Raw genomic sequence first — 23,360 nt, forward strand, 5'->3', positions numbered from 1 at the left:
GGAGGGGAGGGGAGGGGAGGAGAGGAGAGGAGAGGAGAGGAGAGGAGAGGAGAGGAGAGGAGAGGAGAGGAGAGGAGAGGAGAGGAGAGGAGCAGCTAGTAACATTTTTATAGAAAATTTGCTGGAAGATTTTAGCTATGAAACCTTAAAACCCAAGAACTTAGGAGCCAAAGGCCATTACCCATCATGGTTGGGGTGTTTTAGAACCACTCAAAATTCCTCTTCATTATCATCTTGTGAATCCCTTAAAGTCTCCCTTTCACTTTCCCCAATAACTGATTCCTTATGAAAAAAGACCTTTAAATGCACAGTGTTGAACAATGTCTTTAAGCCTAGGAAAAATGCTTCAGCCCTATTTTGAGTGAGTATGTGCAGGCAGATCTCAGAACACATATGTAAAGTGTTTCCTTTTAATTCCCAAGACACAAGGGTATTCTATAAGTCAAATACTTGCTCCAAATCATGCAAAATACTACCTCTCCCAAATATCCTATTTATCCAGGGAAAGCCCTCAATTTAGCTGCCATCTACCAAGTTGTAAGTAAACTAATGAACGTTTACATTAAATGAAAAAAAAATGTCAGCTGCGTCTGGTGCCCTGCACTGCCAGCTTTCGCTCTTCCGTCTCAGCTGCCTTAGGAATCACGTAAATAAGCACTGCAAACATTTACTGACCACTCCACTAGCACGGTGGGCCTGCCAGTCCATCAGCCTGATGGCATTCTGAAGTTGGCCTAGGAAAGCTGAAAGTCCGCCATCTGTCACCCCTGCCTTCCATCAAGTTTAGAGTGGCATATCTTCCCTGGCGTGGTGGCCAAGGGTGGTGGCTTGTAGAACTTTAATGTGACTTCTTTTGGCTAGCTCAGCATTCTCGAAAAAAACAAATAGACTTTTCAGTCCATGATTGAAAGGGTTAAATAGCTCCAATTCATTACTGCTCACAAAAGGATTTATTTTGTTCTCATAAATCAGTTTTATTCCACATTTTTATTTTTCCCCTGGGTGAGCAACTCCAATTGAAATCAATACAGGTGCAAGTGACACAATCAATCTAGATATTTGACTATGGATTAGAGATTCCCCAGGTCTGCTTTTCAGTCATTTCCTTTCTGATCATCTCCCTGGAGAATTGCATATTCTTATTGGCATCTGTGAGTTATGGATGTGTTTAAAAAGCAGATAATTGTCGTCATCATCATAATCACCACTGTATACCAGCAAAGGAAGCCCCCAAATGAGCAGAGATGGAAAGATATGGACTCTGAATATCTTGCTGCCTCATTAAACTGTTGAGATCTCTCAATAGTTTTCTTCAAGTGAAGTCAAGTTTTAAAATAAGTTCTTATTATAACAATAAGGTCTTATTTTAACAAAAGCCTGGTCGTTTGCAGACACAAGCTGCATTCTTAGGGCTCTGTGAACAAGTGCATAAACCTGTCCAATGGCAGAGGTATTGTCTATTTTTATACATTTATTTTAGAACTGTACTGTACCAACTTCTCTGCATTAACAATGAGAAAACAGTTAAGGAAAGTTAAACAGCTCTGAAGGGATTCAAGTTGGTTCTTTTCATTCTATAATTATCCAGGCTGTGAAGACACCATCTGTGGGACTGAACAGAGAAAGACAGTCCAACTTTAAATTGCAGAACAAAATTGATTAAGTTGCTGCTCAAGAGGCCAACATTTATATAGCAGACTGTCTTTGCTTTACAAACAGATTTATATCTTATGGCCTTTGCATACTCTTGGTACCGTGTTATAGTGGCCATTGTGGCTACTGGTTTATTTCTAAGCCAATTTCTTGTACAGGTTAGCTAAAGCACTTAGTAACTCCCTTAAAAATATGTATAACAAGGTGGGATTTTGTTTCCTCTTTCCTTTTCTTCTTAAATCCGAAGGCAAGATCAACTCTGCACTTTCCACTTGCGGGCATATTCTAGTGTAGCATAGACTATTTTTCTTGTCTGAAGATAGCTGTACTTTCCTTAGATATTTGAGCTCTTCCTTACCTTGTTTTTCCAGAAGTGAATGAATGCTATTAAAATTTACTTAATGTAGAAAAAGCAGAAAAATCCCATTGCTAAATACTGAGTGCTAACGAATGCTGAACTTCCTCTCTGAGCTTTAGGTCACAGGTGGTGTTTTCATAGGAAACGACAGGAAAACATTCAGTCTGTGAACCAGAAGTACTGTAACAGGAAATTCAGTGTCTCGGCAAGTTTGACAGAAGGTAGAGTTATATGCATACAGTTCCACAGGCAGAGTGGCCCAGAAAGGCACACCAGACAACAGACACTAGAGCAGCCCCTATGATATTAGGACACCACTCAGCAGCCCTGGAGAATTACAGCTCTGCTTCTGGATCCTCAACAGTCCCTGGACTTTCTATAACAACCCCAACCATTGATTGTCTCAGTCAAGATTTAGAATCTATAAGTAAAACATCTGATTAATGAGGCGATGGCCACAGGCCCTTGAACTTCCCTCCTGCCCTTTCAGTCACAACAGACCAGCAAGCAAAGTGAAATCCTTCTGGGTCAAAACTATATTCCTGACCACTTGAGTCCTGCTGAATGAGGGTCATGCTATAATGTCTCAGTCTTTCTCTTGGTGGATGGTGCTTATGACAAAACCTTCCACCACTTTGGCCTTTTGGTTTTTAGCATCTAACTCATTTCAACTATTTTGTTTTCTAAACCCTTAATAAGAGTTTGTTTGTTTGTTTTCTATTTCCAGAATGTCTCTGTGATATTTTCTTTCATCTTTTAAGGCTCATATCTCCCCACCCCACCCTAAACTACATGGTTGTTTCACCCTTTTTACATTTCTTTTTGGTGCTATGAGTACCCAACATACTCTTTCTCCCTTTAGGTGTTTCTTGCCTAATGTGTGGGCAGGTCTGATGCTCTGAGCTCAGCCTTCTCTGGATTTCAGTTTGTCTTGTATCAACATGAATCTTGAATGTTCTTGAAGCCCTGTACATTCTGTTATGTATCCGAGGCTTGGGAGGATACAGGGGAGTAGAGATTATAGAAGATGAAATGGATAGAACCCTGTGGAATTTAGTTCACATCTAGGATGTGAATGCTCTGAGGATGCTTCCACCCTGTAACCTCCCATTATATCCCATTCCTAGACTCTTCTGTTCAAGAGTTTTCAGCCAATAGGAAGCTCCAGGGGACAGCTAGCTCTGACGGCTTTCTCACCTCTGAGGATTCTTTGGCTGCTCTCTCTCCTGAATGGCAAGGCTAAGCATGTTCTCAGGATTTCTCTTAGTTTCTGTGCCTGCTCTGTGAGTAGTGAGCAATTGTGTTGTTCAGTACAAAAACTCATCTTATCTGCTTTCACAGTTAGGTGTCAGAATGGCCATTGTCCTCCCCACTCCCTCTCTCCCTCCATCCCCCTTCTCTTCCCACCCTCCCCACCCTCTTTTTATTTTTTCTTCTTTCAATAGGATCTTTCTGGATAACCCAGCTGTCCTGTATCTCACTTTATAACCCAAGCTGGCCTCAAACTCACAATGGTCCTTTTGCCTCAACCTGCTAGACACTGGAATGACAGCATGTGATACCATACCTGGCTTCTACCCACTTCCATCTCCTTTCCATAACTGCCCCATCAGAACCTGCTTTGTTAATGTTACTTTTGTTCTCCTTTTTTCTTCCTGCGTGGTTAGACATCTGGGAAGGGTGGGTGACTTTTGACAATACTGAACTCATTCACCCTTCTCCCCGTATCCTTTCCAGACTTCACAACTGATTTCCAGTTCTCTCCAGCAAGGTAATTTGCATCCACATATCTAGAAACTGTGTACACAGGCTGGAAGGCACATCAGCAATCCCCAGTTCCTGGCCTCAGGGCTTTGTGAAAAGCACTCCTCTTATGGTGGTTAAAATCCGATACTTGCTTCTAACCAGTGGAATAGAAGAAATGATGTGGGAATGTGATGCCTGTGCATTCACTCAATAAGATTGAAAGTCATCTTGCTGGGAGATCATCTCCCAGAAAGAGACCATACTGGCAAGATCCAGCCATACTGGAGAAACCCAGCCATACTAGGAGACCCATCCATACTAGGGAGACACAGCCATACTGAGGAGACACAGCCATATTAGGGAGACCATCATGAAGAGACCTGTCCATATTGGGGACACCCAGCTATACCGGGAAGACCCTCCTGGGGAAACCCAGCCATAGTAGGGAAACCCGGCTGTATTGGGTAGACCAAGCCATACTGAGGAGATTTTCACAGGGAGACAAAGAATCAAAGCCTCACTAACAAGCAGCCAGTGATTGACAGCAGCCTCTATCCCAATGCTAGCTAGAAACCAATACCCGTGGCCCTAACAGCCTGCTAGGTCCAAATACAGCCAACCTGTGCTGAAAGGGCATCTTTAGAACCTAGAAATGTGGCTTCTGACCCAGGAGTATCTGGATTGTCCTGCTTTTGAGGTCTTCAGCTGAGGAGCCAATAAGATGTGCAAGATTAGAGAGACTATGAGACTCTACTCATGGGTAGCTCTGAGCTGCTGCTGGTAGCAATCCTGGTCCATGACAGCAGGGCACAAGAATTATAGGAGCCCTGACAGCATGACCCTCAAGGAAAGCAGATAGAAGTCCTTGAAAAAAACCATACAATCCCCACCCGATACTACCTCCCTAGACAGCTGCTGTTTTCAAACTAAGGACACTTCCATAAGTATATATAAATGCTTACAGCAAAGTCTAAATTCTGAGCATGTTGTGAAACTGTAGTTGAGTGGTGGTCAGTTCTCTGGGATCGATAAGGCAATAGGATTTTCCTCAATTGATCACAGTGGTGCAAAGGGTTAGGCACCTGCAGTGTGTACAGAAAGGTGCTGCAGGGACTCTACTAGGAAACATTCCTGGTGGTAAAATAACCCTGTGTGTGTCCACTGTTCAGTGACGTAGCTGGAAACAGCTTTCTGTGACTGGAACTCATTTTCCCAAAGTTCTTTCATTTGCTCATTTGGAAGTTGTTGTCCAAGATGGAGAGAAATCTATCAAAATAGAACAATAAAGCTGAATTTTAGATTATATAGCATAATTGACAAAAACAGATTCCATTTTCTTAATCTCTATGTATTTTTAGAAGGCCTTGCATTGAAGGTGTTTTTAGATTCACAGCACCGTGGAGAATGGCCCGAGCATTAGTTTCAGCTCTGCTGTATGGCCTCCCATGACTTTTCTTTTGGATATTGGCCGAGCACAAAGGTATTGAGATGGATGAAGCACACCTCCTCAAAAATCGAGACCTCAATATGCTAAAATATACACCTTTTGTAGCTGGAAATCGGAAAATTAGTTAACACCTTTTCTACCTGAAGGTCTAATTGGATTCAGACAAGGGCCAGTGCGGAGTGGCACCGGGTGTGACACATGAAATCACCACGACGTAACAAGATTCAGTTTGGTTTGTTCGCTGTCATTTCTCATTATAATCTCTTTCTGGAGAATGGATTCATGTTGTGCCGTTTTCTGTTCTTGTTACAGTCTTTGTCACATGAATAAGATATCAGGATGTTAATGCCTGCCATGCAATACCCGTGTGTGAGGGCACCGCACAACCACACTGACCTTTGTAATATTATGGACTCTGATTGGTGGTTTGCCTCACCTCCTTCCTACAAGTTAATAAGGCTGTAAAAAGGAAGGGAACAGAAATGGCCAGCCAGTCAAATTATAGAATATTGAAAAGGTCAGAGCGGCACTGCACAGAGGAAAAAATTATGGAATATATGGTGCATTAAAATTTTTGTGACAATGAACATTACGAGAATGAGAAAGGATACCCACTTACATGATTTCAATCAAGAGAATCCCATAGGATGGGGTCCCAGGACAATAAGCATTTTTACACCCTGAATCTGACATACAGAAGCAACACCTACTTACACTGGGTCTCACTGAACAAAATAATTGTATAGAAAATATTCGGCTATTAAACAAATAAGAGTATTGAAGTTTTCTCCGTAGAAAATGTCCATTGATTCATTTAGTGTTTTAGTGGATCTTCCTTTTGAAGCTAGAAGCAGCAGGTGAACCTGTTAGTCTGCTGTTGAATCTGGTGACACAGACTTTGGCTATTTCCTCCTCCTCCTCCTCCTCCTCCTCCTCCTCCTCCTCCTCCTCCTCTTCCTCATCCTCTTCTTCCTCCTTCTCCTCCTTCTCCTCCTCCTTCTCTTCTTCTTCCTCCTCCTTCCTCTCTCTCTTCCCCTGTCTCTTCAAGACAAAATATGAAGGTAGAACCAGATGATTTAACATGTCTGAAGACTCCTCAAAATTTGGAATATCCCAAAGTAGCTAGAGCCATTTCTTATTTTAAAAGATTGATTGATTTTTATTTTTTATGTATATAAATGTTTTGCCTCTGTATACATCTGTGTACTGTGTCTGTGCCTTTGCCTAGTACCTAGGAGGTTAGAAGACGGTGTCACATCCCTATGGACTAGTTACAGACAGTTACTACCCATGAAAATATTTTTCCCTTTGATTATGTGATTGGGGGGCCTGAGAAATGGCTCAGTGATCAAGAGCACACAGTGCCCTTCCAGGGAACCTGAATACAGGTCCTAGCACCCTCCTAGAGGAGCTCAGGACCACCTGAAACTCCAGCTTTGAGGAAAGTGATGACTTCCTGCTCTCTGCACACACATGTATGTAACAGCACAGGGAACACACATGCACATAAAACAGTAGTAATCATAAGATTTCAGTTCTAAGAGCTATGTAAAACTTGTCCCCTCCTTGTGATGAAATATGCCTGTTTCCAGTCCCTGCACTGGAATGAGAGGGCCACAAAAGGAGAAGAAAATGTCAAGTCAGAAATTGTGAAGTCACTGTCATTATACCTACCGCAGGCGTGAAGTCACTGTTGTCACAGATACCTCAGTGATAGCTGATAACTCACTTTGAAGTTCTTTCATGCCTACACTAAAATTTCTCATACAGCAGTTGTATTAGACTTTGTAGCCTTCAAAGATAGGTCTTGTTTATATATCAGCTCTGTGTGTGTGTGTGTGTGTGTGTGTGTGTTATGTTTATATACTATACTCTTTATTTGTATAGCTAAATTACTAATAGAATAAACATTTTGTAGCCTACACCCAGAGTCCAAAGCTTTTCTCGTTAGGAAGCCGCATGTGGTCCAGCTACTTTTAGAAGTAGAGGAAATGAACTGTAATCGTTAGTGTAAGATTACCTTAATTGTTGGGGCCAGAACAGTGGCTCAGAAGTCGAGAGCACCGGATGCTCTTATATAAGACCAAGTTCCCAGCACCCACTTGGTGATTCACAACTATCTATAATTCCAGTTCCAGGATTCAATGCTCTCTTCTTACCTCTATGGGCATCAGACACACATACGGTACACAGACATAAATACAAGTAAAACACTCATACACATAAATTAGTCTTTAAAAATAGCATATCTATACATAACTAATTCAACTGGTAGTTCTCAGATTTCATCATGTCTATGAATGAACACACTCGGTGATTTCCGCTTCCTGTACTGATCTCACTTGTAAGTTTGAGTGGAACTCAAACCTATGCATTTTTATGAAACTTCTCTAAGTGACTCCAGTGTGGATGAACCATGGATTCTTGCTAAAAATCAGCCCATTCTGCAAAGAGTTTGACTCTCTCAGCTGGTCTTAAAGCCCAGTGCCTCATGTTAAGCTAGAGCAGTGTGGATCAGAGACGCTCTGCTAAACATTGCAATGACTAGGGTTCAGAGTATGGCAAACTCTGGTTCCCCAACCTAGAAACTTGCAGTGACCCACACACCCACGATTACTCCTGCAGAGCAAGGTACGCTAATCTCTGGATCCACAGTGGGTTTTGAACCGAGGATTTTTGGCCTTCGTGGAGAGTAGAAATCCTGACCTTCACTCTCGGTTCTCTGAACTGAACCATGCATTTGTGGAGGCACAAGGGAAGATCGTACTCACTCGGCTGCATGGCTCCTGAAGATACACGTGTACAGCTTTTTTTTTTTTTTTTTGAGCTGAGCAAAATGGTTATATAATTGCTTCCTTCTCATAATTATTGAGTAATTATATACTTCTTATAATTACTCAGTAATCATTGTTCTATAGCTAGAAACTAACATTACAACTAATTGTATAATTACCATGTATTAATGTTGTTATAGGGCAAACTTAGAGTAAAGTGGTACTTACTATATTTCTCTCTGCCATGCCATTTTCAGAGCTCCTGACAGGGTCTCTTTTACAGCTCAAAAAATTGCTTCCAATACAAATAAACAAACCAAATCCAAGTAGGACACTTTCTCTCCAGTGTTTTGAGCATAGATGCTAACTCTCGTGTTCACACCTGGCGAGAAATAGGTAAAATTATGCTCTTGTGGCATAATTGTAGAATTTTGTCGGTGTTTTACAATTCTCATTCTTTTATATGATGTGCAAATTACACAACTTCCTTGCCAGATGAGCATCTGTCTGGGTCTCAGTGGGATAAGGTGACCTTTTTGCAATTTTACAGCTGAGCTTGTGGCAACAGCAGCCTTCATTTTAGCCATTAGTAAAAATGCTTCCAAAGAATTGGGCGTCCTGGGACCTGAAGCTGGGCTGATGCTGACCATGTGACCATCCTGAGACAATGACCAGACAGGACCAGCATGCCCTCTAAGCAGACTTCTTGGGTACAGGGCCCATGCTTTATGCTTTTGAGGAGTCATGTTGCTGGCACCAAAGTTTCCTGGCCTACAGTTGGCACTCAGCAGTCTTCAGTCAAGCCATGTAGCCACACAGAACCTCAGAAGGCTAAATACTACAATTCAAAAGGAAACTCAAACAGAGTAAAGCCCTTAAAATTTAGAATTCTGCAATCACTTCATTGCATATATGGCAGGAGAGAGTTCTATTTCCATCTCAGACTTGGCATCCCTTCATAAACTTAGAAGACTTCTTTACTGAAAATAAATAGCAACTATGCTTCTTAGCGTTCTGGTCCATCAACAGTGTTATTCTCTCTGGAATAGCCAGCCCTTTGGTTGTACCAGTTTCAAGACCAAAATAACAAATTTTGTTTGGTCTTCCAGGATTTCCTGTGGCCACTGAAGACACTTAACTGTGCATACATACTCAAAATAAAAATTTTAGCTACTTCCTTCAACCAGAAATTATTATAAACACTTATAAATAACTTTAAAGATATTTTTGTATATGTTTAATCATTTCTGTCCCACCAATGTTTCATGAAATGGCCACACCCTAAGCAGATATCAGACTCCTGTTATTCTTAGAATCTGGAATATTATCTGATGGAATAAAAAGGATATGATAAGGTGAGATTTGTGTTGGTCACAATTGAAGAACACTAGAATTTAATTGAACAACAATATATTTTGATGATTAGCACATAGTTAATAGCCACTGAGGAAACAGGACACCAGGTGCTTACTTCTTAAGCACATGCCAGTGTTTAACATTTGTCTTGCAGGTGTGAATTATATGGATTATATTTGTCTTGTGGGTGTGTATTATACACATTATATTTGTCTTGCTGGTGTGAATTGTATGGATTACATTTGTCTTGCAGATGTGAGTCTTGTGGTGTGAATTGTATGGGTTATAGCAAAACAGTAGCAGCAATCTGTACTGTGTTTTCCTTGTAGTGAGAGAATTGGGTAGATTTGTTCAAGACAGTTAATCAGACTATAGACATTTGTGGGGCAGTGGGCTGTAAGAGGCAGCTGGGTACTTGGTAGAGTGCAGTCCTCGAACCCCGAATACCCTAAAAGTGTTCAGCTTTGCTCCTGGGCACTGGTTCCTTTCACATAGCTTCAGCCTTCCACAGCCCATCCCAGAGAAAGGTTTGTGTCACGTAGCACAAGTAGAGGGTGTGACTACAGGCCACAGAGCCTCAAGAGATCTCCATATTAATGAGATACCTAAAGGCCAGAGGGTATAGCCAATTAAACATTCCTTCCCAGACCCTCCTACTCACAAAAGATATTTAACCTCAAGCCCACCCTGAGAACACAGGGTACAGCTTCATCCACTTTCCACCACAATAAACCTTTTAAAACCATGGACTTCCTCTTGTCTTTGTGTGTCCCGTGTGTGTCCCCCCCCCCCCCTCCGCCGCTGTGGAGAACTGTAGAGGGAGCCTTCAACCAATGAGCCACAGCCTAATCTCCGGCCAGAGGACTTCTCTACATTCCAGCCACAGAGGCCTGTCAACTGAAGCAAGCAAGCCGAGCCAGCCATGACCCAGCCAAGCAAGTCACCTAAACCAAAAGTCTCACCTACCCTGCAGGACACCACCAGAGCTTTTTCCCCATGTCCCTCCCTTTCAGCTGTGGGCTGGTCCAGCCCATATGTCCCCCCCCCATCTCAGTCCTTCTGTGGTCCCCCAGCGGCACCTGGGTGCCCAATGGCTGAGACCAGCCAGTCTCAGGCCAACAACCTCGGCTGGAGACCCCCAATCCAAGAGCTCTGCCCCCACTGGACCTCAGACTGGGATGTTCCCATGCCCAGAGTGGAACTCAGTGGCTTCCCCTAGCCCAGTGGCATCTGCCTGCCTAGCGCCACGTGGAGTGAACTCTGTCAAATTCCCACACTTCCGCCCCCCTGAGCCACCTGGGGCGGCAGACACAGGGATCTACAACTCAACCCAACAGGAGCCATGCCTATGTATGAGCCACAGCCCCACATACGTTGATGAGCCATACACACAGAATACTTCTTAACTATGTGCTGTTATACACATTATGCTCAGAAGCCCCAAGACACCAAATAACAGGTGGTTTTTAGCAGATATTTATGCTAGGTACAGGAAAGAAAGATCTGAGCTGACATTCATGGTGCAATTGTGTGACAATCACCACTTGGAGCTCACAGATAAAAAGCTAGATACTCAGAAACGTTGGGTATCTTGAGAGAAGACACATTACTACAAAAAAGCTAAGCACAGATTCTAACCCTAGGCCTCTCCAACAGTCAGCAGACATTTTTTTCCTTTGCACTTTTGCTAAGACCTGTAAGAATACATTTTTATAAATGTTTTATATATGGCCATTTCATGAAACATGAAACCAACCCAAGAAAACACTCAGGCGATTGCAGAAGATATCCTTTAAGTGTAATTTGTCTCTTCAATCAGCAGGCAACAACTACACCCTTCTCAGTGGTACAAAAACCATCTGCAACATTGGAGGAAAGCGGCTCTGGGTGCTGGTGGACGGACTGGTTCCCTTCTCCCACTACACAGTACAAGTGAATGCTTCAAACAGCCAAGGGAGCGTGCTCAGTGACCGTGTCTCTGTTGAAATGCCTCCCGGGGGTGAGTCTGTGAAGTCTGTTGATGGCTTTCTGATTTTAAACAGGAATCCCAACATCTGAGTGGCAAGTGAAGTGAACTCTGTATTTTAGAAGTGAGAGGCTGGCTTGGCTGTAGTTTTGCATGTTTAGGATGTTTTCTTATTTTGAAAACTCCTTATTGATATTCTTGGATGACTTTAACTAGTTTGATTTTTTTTTTACTCTGCGTGTATCTGTATACACAGGTATCTCTGATGTCCATACCTTAAGAACATTAGTAAATTTTTATTTGTCATTTATTTTTGTTTGTTTTCTGATTTCTTCAACTTGCTAGATTCTGTTAAACCTTTTCAGTGTTGGTAGCATATACAGAAGGAGACGGGAGCGTTGGTACCCAGGAATGATTGGAGAATTTTGAAAAGGTACAACCCCTTTGCAAAACATATTGACAATACCAGTCTTAAAATATAGGTCCTCTTGTAAGGGGCAAGGAGTGGCTATTATAGCTGGACTCTCATTCACGTGCCCCAAAAACACTTCATCCCGGTAAACACTCTAACCCCTCCCTGTGCGAAATCCAATGCGTTCTGGGTATATTTATTTTAAATATTTGTACTCAAAATTGGTGCAGTCTGGAATAACCATAATTATTGATCTCAGATGTGCAGTCAGCTCCACCCCATGCCCTAACATGTGAGGTCTGAGGGCTAAGAAGTCTCCCCCTCAGTTTGGTATCCATAGATGCTGAACAGAAAGCACATCCAAAGTAATGAGACATTCAACTGAGGTTTGGAATGTGGGCTTTCAGAAAATACTTCTGGAGAACAACCAAGGAGATCTTGTGTCTGCCCTGCAGCCAAACTTCCTTGCATTGAGGAACCTTAATCAACTATGTGCTCCTTTGATAACATGTACTCTGACTGAGATCGTTCCCAGTTTATGGCAATGTAGTTTGAATTCACAAAGGAGTTCATTTCAGACACTGCCCATGGTGTAGTTAGGCCTGTGTGGTCTAATAAGTTCTTTTGTGTATGTGATAATCACTCAGTTAAAATAGCACATGCTTATTGCTCATGCGGTACACACATGGGGGTATGTTTGTTAATACAAGGATCAATGTAACAGAAATAGGAGAAATAAGTCATTGCTTTATGAAGTGTGGGGCAGAGCTGAGACCCGCTGTGAACTGAGGCTCCTCAGTGGTTTACACCATCTGGAATCAGAGTAACCACTGAAAGTAAGTACCCTGAGGTCCAGATATGGGAGGTGACCCTTCACCCAAATAAGAAGCGATATCTTTGGAGAGCATTTGCCACTTTATTGCCGCCACTCGGACTTTCTTTCTCCCGTCGTTAGATTGTTGTTGATCACAATTAGGGAACTTATTGCTTAGAAATGATCTCTTCTATGACCTTGTGGCAGTTTAAAGGTGATACCTCATTGATTAAATAGGTTTTAGTTCATGCTTCCTTTTACTTAATGAGCTGAAAACGGATTATCATGATTTACACATAAAAATCATGCTGAAAAGCATGTGGCATTCGGGAGAATATGTGTGTTTAAGTAGAATTAAATTAGTGCTGAGAGTTATTAAAGAAGTCTTGCATGCCTTCCAGTGAGCCCTGCTTCATACCGAAATGGGCAGTAAATGAAGCAGCAGGCAGGAGGGAACCAACTGGCAGAAACGCTTCTGGGCATCCCTTGCTTTCCAGTTTTGTTTGCCTGGTACAGCCACTGCCCTGTCTTTGCTTTCAGTGGCTCATCACTATGGTGGTACTGAGTTTCCAGTGTCTTTCGGTTGAAGCAGAGTAGCCTGAGCTAGGGTCTCTTTTCAGGTACTGGCCACTGGTTTTCCTTCACCTAATGTTTGCTATCAAATATTACCTTGTGGGCGGGGCCAGAGGAGTGGCTCAGCATGTGTGAGTGCTTAGTACAGAACCATGAAGACCTGTGTTTGAATAGTCATCTCCCATGTAAAACCTGGGCATGATCGCATGCCTGAAACCCCAGTGCCTGGGATGTGGAATGGGAGGCAGTAGATACTTCCATCTAACTGACCACTTACCCTAATACAAAAGAGCGAGATCAAGGCTCAGCAAATGATTCTGACTCGGGGAAATAAAGGGGAGAAGGTTGTAGCAAGACACCAATGTCCTCTTCTTGTCTCCACACAGCACAGGGTAGAAAACCACTTTTAAAACATACATAGACATACACACCACACACTCACATGCATACACACACACAAACACATACCTATACCACACACCACACACACACATATACACATACCACACACATGGACACCACACACATACACAGACACACACACTTACCACACACACACCACACATACATATATACACATACCACACACATGAACACTACACACACACATAAACACACACCACATATATGAACACCACACACACATACACACAATACACACACACCACACACAATACATACTACACACACACACCACACACACACCACACACACATACACCACACACACACAATACACACACCACACACATACACACACACAATAAACACACATACACACCACACACAGAGACCACCCACAGACCACACACACAATACACACCACACACACGCACCTTCATGAATAAATTCACCTATTTCATCAGTTCATCAGCATGCTATCTCTTGCTAACCTAGTCTGAGATTCAGTCCACAGCCCGGAATACACTCACGTGTATTGAAGTCATCTGTTTAATTTGACCATCACAGTTTCTGCCGACAAGATCCTACGTAGCAGGGACTGGGCCCTGTTCATTTTTATCTTCAGTGCCTAAATCAGACTTGGCATGAGGTAGGTGTGTGATGAATAATTGGTGAGAGCATGAATAAGTTGGTCAGGTCAGCTTAACAAGGGGCTGAAGACATGGCTCATAGGGAGTGTGCTTGTTAAACTGCATGAAGGCCTGAATTCACATCCCCAGCACACAGACTAGTCCATGTAGATTTCAATGTCTGTCACCCCAGAACTGTAGGGGGTTAAGACCAGAGGATTGTTTTAGATGGTTTGCCATTAGGCAGTCTAACCAGAACAGCTAACTGCAGTTCAGTCAGAGAGCATTCAGGATACCTGGCGTCCTCCTCTGGCATCCTCTTGTGTGTCTGTATACGCATCTGCACACACATACGCATGTACTGCATGCATACACTCTGATAAACAGCTTAATAGCCATTAAGCTGTTGGGTTATCTTTCCTCAGTTTCTCATAGACCTAGTCTCTACCTGACGACCTTTATGTGATAGTCATCTGCAAAGCTGTGACCTCTGTACACAGCTGTGACCTCCTCTGTGCACAGCTGTGATCTCCCCTGTGCACAGCTGTGACCTCCTCCGTGCACAGCTGTGATCTCCCCTGTGCACAGCTGTGACCTCCTCCGTGCACAGCTGTGACCTCCTCTGTGCACAGCTGTGACCTCCTCCGTGCACAGCTATGACCTCCCCTCTGCACAGCTGTGACCTCCCCTGTGCACAGCTGTGACCTCCTCTGTGCACAGCTGTGACCTCCTCTGTGCACAGCTGTGACCTCCTCTGTGCACAGCTGTGACCTCCTCTGTGCACAGCTGTGACCTCTTCTGTGCACAGCTGTGACATCCCCTGGGCACAGCTGTGATTTCCTCTGTGCACAGCTGTGACCTCTTCTGTGCACAGCTGTGACATCCCCTGGGCACAGCTGTGACCTCCTCTGTGCACAGCTATGACCTCCTCTGTGCACAGCTCTCCAGTGGAGAAAGGCTGTAGCTATGTAAATCTAGCTGCAGTCCTGACCAGAGAATTAATGTAGGAAACAGCTCCACATTTCATGAGCTCAGTTACATTTTCTCCAATGAGTATAAGATGAATACGCCTTAGCTTATACAGGAATCTAGACAAAGGAGACAAGGGCATGCAGTATGAAGAATTTTAAAAGCCAGGCTGGAGAAATGGCTTTGCACTTAAGAGTGCAAACCACTCTTTCAGAGAGCCTCTCAGAGTTTGGGTCCCAGTATGTGTGTCAGGTGACTCACAACTACCTGCAACTCAAGGACCAAGGAATGTGATGCCCCCTGCTGGACACTTCTGACATTGCGTATACACACACACACACAGTTTTTTATAAAAAGGATTTTCAACAGTTCTCATCTCTTAGCTGATGCCCAAGAGACATCTCATCTGCTAGTATCCAACTTTCTCTTGTTGATGGGAAAATAATAGCACCCAAGTAACAGATCCAAGGCTAGAGAGGTGATTCAGTGGATGAAGCACTTGCTACAGAAGCATGAGGACCTGATTTAATCTCCAGAACCATGTTCTAACCTCACCAGTATGAGAGCTCACACTTAGAAAGCCAGCACTGAGTAGCAGAGCCGCCGGATAGCCTAGCTGACTTAGAGGGCCCCCAGTTCAGAGACAGACCCTGTCTCCAGACATAAGGAGGAGCATATCAGGGAGGATACCTGACGTCAACCTATGGCTTCCACATGTACACGTACACACATGCAGACACATGAACAGAGACACGCACATACACACAAGGGAAATCTGAGCAACCCACGTTATCTGAACTTAGGAATGGAAGGCAATGATTGCTACTGAGAGCTAAGTATGTCAGTTAATGGTGTCAATGTGTAAAATACCCTTGTACTTAAAAAAAAAAAGTTTTAGTGTTTAGGATCTTTATGGCGTATGTCCTGTTTTCATCTGTGGAGTACAGCCCCACCTCCCCCATGCACTCAGAATTCCAAAATCCTACAATCACTACATTTTGTCTTATTTCTAAAGCATAATACTCCTACTTGGGGCTAAGATACTCTAGGAAATGAAAGATCACTTTAATCCAAGCTCTTGAATAGCATTATGGTCCAGGTTCAAGAGTTCTAGGCAAAGAGTTAAAAAAATAAAAAGGGAATCCAAATGTTAATCCATAAATATGAAACCTCCCTGTGACCTTTACCCCACCAAGGTCTGGAGTTACTAATGGGGTTAGGATTTCAGCGCTTAATGGGGGCTCGGTGCATCTGTGTTTTGTATGCATGGAATTCAGTGTTCAGTTTAATAAGTGGTTGACATTGGTGATGTCCCTTAATTTGCTTAAATCTAATTGGCTCTTTTATCAGTCAAACCTGTATGGATTGGCAATTGATCAGAAGGGGTCAGCCATGACTCTGCATGTAGTTAAATGGTGGAAGCGCCCGCTCACGCCGCAGCGGCTGGATAATAAGCCGAGAGGGAAGAAATGGGCTTAAAGAAGGAGGACAAAGGAGCGCCCAAGTTTTGCGGGATCTTCAAGTTCAGAACAAAGGCATCATGGAGTGTATAAATTTTAAATACACTGCATTTTGCCTCCAGACTTAAGCCTTCTTTTTTTTCCAGATGAACTGGAATCTTGTCTGAAACTGTCTTTGTTACATCAAAGACTTACTCAGAAGGCGGAAAGAGATGGAAGAGGTATGAAAGGGCATAGTTTAAAATGATTACTGACACACTTCACACTGCCGGGCTACAGCCGGGTTATTTATTTATTTATTTATTTATTTATTTATTTATATTTTAATGACTGTTTCTTGGTTTTTGCAGAAGGAATGGCTTCCTTCTGTTTATGTAAATGGCTTCGACGTAAGCATGGAAGAAACTCAGGGCCTCCTGTGCTTCTAAACTCCATCCGTGTTTTCCATGGCAATAAATGATTGGTGATTTCAACCTTTGAATTGATTAGGATTACTACAACTTAGAAGTGCCATAAAAATATAAGGCTTGAGGAGCCGCTCTTTTCTGAAATATGTTCTTTGAAAACAGAAAAGAAAGACCTGGAAATAGCTACTAGTGGGTCACCCTCAAGAGTCTTTCCATAGCCCCCTCCCCATCCCCATCACCTAACACATATATAGAGCAGGATCCATGGGGGGTTTGAGCCTACATCACAGAACCACGGACTGCACAGTCACACAAACATGGATTTAAATCCACTTCTTTGACTAGCTGGCTGAGTTGCTATGGGCAAATGCCCAGCATAACTGTACCTCATCCTCAGTTTTCACCTCCATGAATTGGGATGGCTGTAGATTCCACCTGATAGAATTCCACCTGACAGAATTGTGCTTATTTGCACAGTTAGTGACCACTCAGTGCTTGCTCCCTGCACTGTTCTGTTATCCTATGTAGGATATGCACATGGAGATTAGACATATAAAAATATTTCTATTACATCTGTCCTGCTCTTTATTTTATTTTTATCTTTTAAGGTTTATTTATTTATTTTGATGTGTAAGCATGGTTTATTTGCATGTATATATGGGCATCACATGCATGCCAAGTGCCAACAGAGAACAGAAGAAGGTATCAAATCCCATAGACCTGAAGTAATGGCTTCTTTTGAGCACCACAGGGGTGCTCAGAACAGAACCAGGGTCCTCTGCAAAAGCAGTGCCTGCTCTTAATTGCTGAGTCATCTCCCCAGCCCGTGCCTTTCCTGTCTCAAAAGAACAGTGTATAGGCACCCAAAACTTTGGAAACACTATTCATTAAAGGAGATACAAGAAAATTGTTCTCACCAGCAAAATTAATATGGACATTTTCTTTTTGTACAAATATCAAGATATCTATATCAATAAAATCATGTATAAAATGCATATAACTCAGGGTCAGGGAGATAGCTGAGCAGGTAAAAGCATTTAGCTTCCCCAGCCTGACGACCCAGGAGGAAGCCTTGGAGCCTATGTAAGAAACAGGATGCCTCAGGACACATCTATCACAGGCCACCTTAGCAAGATGGGGTGTTGACAGAAGAATCTGCAGGAAACACACAGGCCAAGCTAGTTTGGAGCACTAGCCTGTGGGTGGGGTACAGGAGTAAAAGCCACTAGAGAGACTCTGCCTCAAAAAGGTGGAAATGAAGAAGTGACTCCTGCCAACTGCCCTCTGCCCAGCACACACATGCCCACACATACAGATGCGATAAATAAATAAATAAATAAATAAATAAACAAAGTCTTTATAACTCAGTCTTTGAAGGAACAGTCTGTGTGTCTTTTATGTGTGGGAGATTTTTAAAAATTCTTTTAGTCTATTTCTAAAATCTGGAACTCTTATTTCTTATTTCTGTTTAGTCTGTTAAACATTTATGGGCTGTGAAGGCAGGAGCTATGTTTGGTTTGTAAATTTTGTAGCCCACATGGCTGAGGCAAAGTACTAGCTGCATAGGTGAACAGCGGGACATGCTGTGGTCATTACGACTTGTACAACGGTCTTGAAAATTGTTTTTATTGTGTCTTTTACTTGGATAATTGTTGTTAAGGGTTTAAAATTAGATTGAAGCCATCCAAATTATTGGTCTTCCTCTTGTCAATTTTGTCATTGTAGCATAGAACAGATAACATGAACTCTTGAAATCTTGACATCTCGGGATGTCTAATTCTTTGTTGTAACCACCATTTTCAATGAGTTATTATAGCCAAGACTTTGATAGGTCATTGAGAAGAGCAGTTTAAAAAGGATTTTAAAAACAAAACAAAGACAGGATGAATATAATTGAACTCAGAGCCTATATAGTACTATGTACATATGTACATGGTAATATTACATGTAGCTAAGTATTTACCCGTAAGGTTTTTATAGAGCCAGTGTAGCTAATATTAATATTCCATGTGGCTAGTTACCCAGAAGTTTTATAAAGAGTCATGTTGCTTTCTTAGAGTGATTTGTAAATATAGTATCTTTATTCCAAAAACTATATCCTAACACATAGTTTTTGAAAACCACTTTTAAGGTTAAGCAAAACAAGGAGCAGCCGAGGTGGGTCAGCTGTTAAGAATGCTTACTGCTCTTTCCTAGGCCTGATGTTGGGTTTGTAGCCCCCACCTGGGGTGGCACTCAACCACCTGTGACTCCTGCTCCAGGGAATAATGTAACACATTCCTTTAAGCTTCCATGGACACTGCACACACCTGTGCTTGCACATATGGGCACATACACACACACACTCACATACACACACATACACACACACACACACACACGCACACACACACAAACATTATATAACGATAATTAAGGAGAATCTAATCACAAGATTTTTTTTTTCAGTTTTCACAACCTCAGGCCGTTCTGACAGGATAGTTTGACTAAGTGTCCTAATCTTACATTGCATAAAACGATTAGTTTTTGTAGAAACAGATCTCTGCTCTCCTCATCATTCAGGTGATATTTAATTAAGTTATAAAATGACACAGAGGAGCACAGCCGACATTAACACGTTCGGTAAAACTAAACTGCCTCGTTGTGAATGTAGACTTCTATTGACATTAGCAGAGTTTTGCCTTTGAGCTCAAAAACAATGCTTAATTATCCCTCTCTGTGCACTGCAGAAGCAATGCGGAGCATGTATTAATCGAGTCAGTGAAGAAGGGGGAATGAGAAGAACGTCTACCGTTTAAGAGGAGGAAGTAAGCTAACGGTGTAGGGACACTCTGCTCTCAGAGCACCCACCCTCCAGGACAGAGGGACAGTTCCAGGAAGCTCTTAGCTCAGGCCATGGCAAACTATGGCTCTGCCTTCCAAGAAAAAAGAAACCATAGATATTTCCTTCAGTTGACGAAGACCTGAGTCTGAGACTCTAAATGAAATTTGTTCACATGAACTTTTTTCCCCCTTCACTTAAAATACTTGTGTCTGTTTGTTTATATTTATGTGGAAGGTTGTACGTGCAATGGCAAATGTGTCGAGGTCAGGGGACAACACAGAGTGTCGGTTCTCTTCATCCACCGCCTGGTACCAGGAAGGCGTGCAGACAGGCAGGCCTGCTGCCAACTGATTTTATGCACTCCCTTCCTTTGCTTTTTAAAAGAAAGATTGAGATTTTTTTTTTTAACATTTTAATCTCAACCCAAACCTCATTCTAAGACCTGGGAAGCAGACTGTAGGTCGGTAGCCCTCTTGACTGCCTGGTTCATTCATGAAGCCACAACAATGGGGACCAAGGAATCCCATGCCTGTTGGCCTGTCTTCGTCATTGGACAACATGCAACTTAAAAAATAAATAAAACTAATAGTTCTCAAAAAGGTAGGACTTCCCTTTCCCTACTCAAATAGCTCCTCCGCTTGCATTTGGTGTTCTCTTTCTGATACCTATCCATCCACCTTGATCTATTTGCAAGATTTAAGTAGATGCTTACTGTATGCAAAAATGCAGCTACTTACACATGCAAGGGGCCACATCATGTCTTAAAAACTGGAAGAGTGTAAAGAGATGGAAATAAAAACATAAATGAACTAGGAGTTATAACGAATGGGCCGGTATGGTATATTACGGTGTTCAGAGGGTGCAAGGAAGGGTGAGGTTCTCTGCCCTTAGATAGTATAAGAGCCTCAGTGAAGATCTAGGATAGAGTTGAATGGTGTTCTCTAAACCAACACTCTCCCACATAAACAGATGGCTTGTCCTTGCCTTCAGTATATTAAAAACTGCACAATGTATATTACACCCGGTTCTTATGAATCTTCAGAATAGTTGTGCATAATGTTTTCCTTCTGTGTATATCTTCCAAATGTGCTGCCATTTTTTTTCCCCTCCTGGAAAAAAAAATCTCAACCCATGGAAGGTAATAAAGTGTGTGAACTCAGCCAATAAAATGCATTTAAATTCTTAATAAAACAGTGTGCTTTTCAAAACACACCCCACCCCACCTAACTTTATTCATGTTCTCTCCTAAGTGTTTAACTACAGTAGAGCCCCGGTATTAGTGTCTGTCTTAAATACATGCTCACGTACTTTGACCTTTCTTCCCTTTGTCTTCCTACAGCGGATAGAGATGCAGCAGCTGTGGATGTGTGTCTGCGTGTGTGCACACACTCCCATGCACATTTACAAAACTGTGTCCTGAGCCAACGAAAGGGATATATTTCCCATTACAGTTTGTGAAATTGTCTTTACTTTTTATGCTAATAGTCTTGACAGTGAACTTCCTGCTTATAAAAACACTTTAGAGTAGGCACAAACTTCTGAGCCATGGAGAAGAAGGAAGGGAACTTTGATGTGCACTTAGCAAGCACCCAACAAGCCTCCAGCCAAGAGCTGGTAGCCGTGCACATTTGCATAGCACTCTCCTGTGGTTTACATAGACATACACGGCCCCCACACACAATTAAGTACTATCTTTAGAGCATCCCGGGGCAAGGCAGAGAGACTGGAAAAAAAATAATTAAATGAAAATCACATTTCTCCTGCTTTACCAAGGGAGAAATATGGGAGGTATTGCCTCTCCAAGTTTCATTGATATTAAAAATCATATTTTTAAAAGGAAGAAGTACAATTCTCCTGTCTGCATTTCATCTTAGAAGAAAGGTTTATCTTTAACTTTAAGGTTAAAAAAAAAATCATGTCGATGTGATGGCTTCGCTGTTTAAATGCTACTTGAAATTTTATTTGAATTCTTAGAGTGCCCTGAAGAAATGTTGCCTTTATTTCTTAGAAAATAATATTATTCTTTTCTTTTCTTCTTCGTCTTCACAGAGCAACTCAGTATCTGGCTTGCATAAAATCCTATGAGTGCTTACCCACCAGTGTGCATATTCTTACAAACTGGGACAATCCTTAATCAAGCCGAGACATTTCAAGGACTCATTCCATTTCTTCATTAACAGCATAAACAGTAGAACATTCCTTCTCGTTAGCTCCATAAATGGGAAAAGACCACCTTCACCCGAAGTTTCTAGAGTCCATTCCTAATGTGGAGTCGACCATAGTGGGCGTTCCTTCCGACCACTGTGCTACTCTGATTACAAACTAATTGGTATAAAGGAAACTTCAGTGTGCAGGTGGCAATTGTCCAACCAAAAAATTGAAAGTGTGGAGAGCAGGCTTTCCTAAGAGATGGGCTGACTGATGCGGGGAGCCACACCTGGTACTCACGCTTCAGTGATCACTTTGGGGGCTTTGCACTGACTTGCCTTCTTATTGTAATGGATGATGTCTTATCTAGCAGACTACAGATTCATGGAGAAGAGAAAAATGGCTGAATGGTGAGGGGTACCGAGAGGACTCGGAGTGGGTCTTCTCCCTCCGTCTCTCAGCATGTGCACATGTGTACATGTGCAGGGTCTCTAGGAACACGATAGCCCACCTGATCTGTTACTTTCTTCAGTTTACAGTTATTCAGGGTCAACTGGGGTCTGAATGGTTAAATAGAAAGCTCCAGGAGTAATCAATTAGTGACTTTTAAATCCTGTGGTCTTCTGACCAGCGTGCTAAAGCCTCATGCTGCCTCATGCCATCTTTGGTCCAGGGTTTTCATGATGTATATTGTTCTCCAGTTGCTGTTCTCTTATTACCATCTCAGTTACCAGATCAACTGTCTCATTCTCACAGGGCTTGTGTTCAAGTCAGCCAGAGTTTATTCAAGGGTTGCTGGCAATTAGGGTAGGCAGCATCAAAGCTGTAATGGGAGATATTATCTTAGAACCATGAGAGGGAAGGATGAGTCCTCCCTGGCTCAGAACACGGGCTCCACTGCTTTGTTTCTGTTCACACTCCAGTTCCCTGCCAGTAGAAACATGCCTTCAATCTCAACCAGTGGATCCTGGGAGGGGAAGCAAGATGTGACTGCCAGGAACTAAGTGACCCCAGGCAGCACCAAGAACAGACTCCCTGGAAGCAAGCTTCAGTGAGACAGCTCATTTTAATGGGCTATTTAAACCTTTGGGAAATAGGTAAGGGCTTTGGGGTGAGTGTACAGCATTGGCTGGAACCAAGGTGGTTGGGATGCCTCATTTGCATAAGGAGGAATTCCAGGTGCTGCTGGACATTACAAGGGGAGAGGAATTCTAACCTGGCTACTGGGCTACATGACATCCTCCAGTGGGCAAATATGGGGGTACAGAAAGGCCTGCAGGCCAGGAACAGGGGAACGATTGACTCCTGCCCATCTCAGGATGAGATTTTTCAGGACTGGACACACCCTTGACCCCACTCTTGACCCAGGCCTGCTTCCCCAGTTTCATGGCTCCCTGGCCCCACATCTTCTCATAAGTGATGT

At 42.7% G+C, this 23,360-nt stretch overlaps 1 protein-coding gene across 2 annotated transcripts in view; it reads left to right on the forward strand.

The window, feature by feature from the left end:
* Nucleotides 1-23,360, forward strand: part of Ush2a (usherin) — a 668,288-nt gene that overhangs the window by 385,459 nt on the left and 259,469 nt on the right. For both annotated transcript variants that reach the window (XM_028760212.1, XM_028760216.1), the window contains one exon: nucleotides 11,154-11,333. In XM_028760212.1, the coding sequence (XP_028616045.1) occupies nucleotides 11,154-11,333 (180 nt within the window). The remainder of the gene's footprint in view (nucleotides 1-11,153; nucleotides 11,334-23,360) is intronic.

Source organism: Grammomys surdaster, unplaced genomic scaffold (assembly GCF_004785775.1).
Source record: "Grammomys surdaster isolate TR1022 unplaced genomic scaffold, NIH_TR_1.0 130, whole genome shotgun sequence".
Taxonomy (NCBI): Eukaryota; Metazoa; Chordata; class Mammalia; order Rodentia; family Muridae; genus Grammomys; species Grammomys surdaster.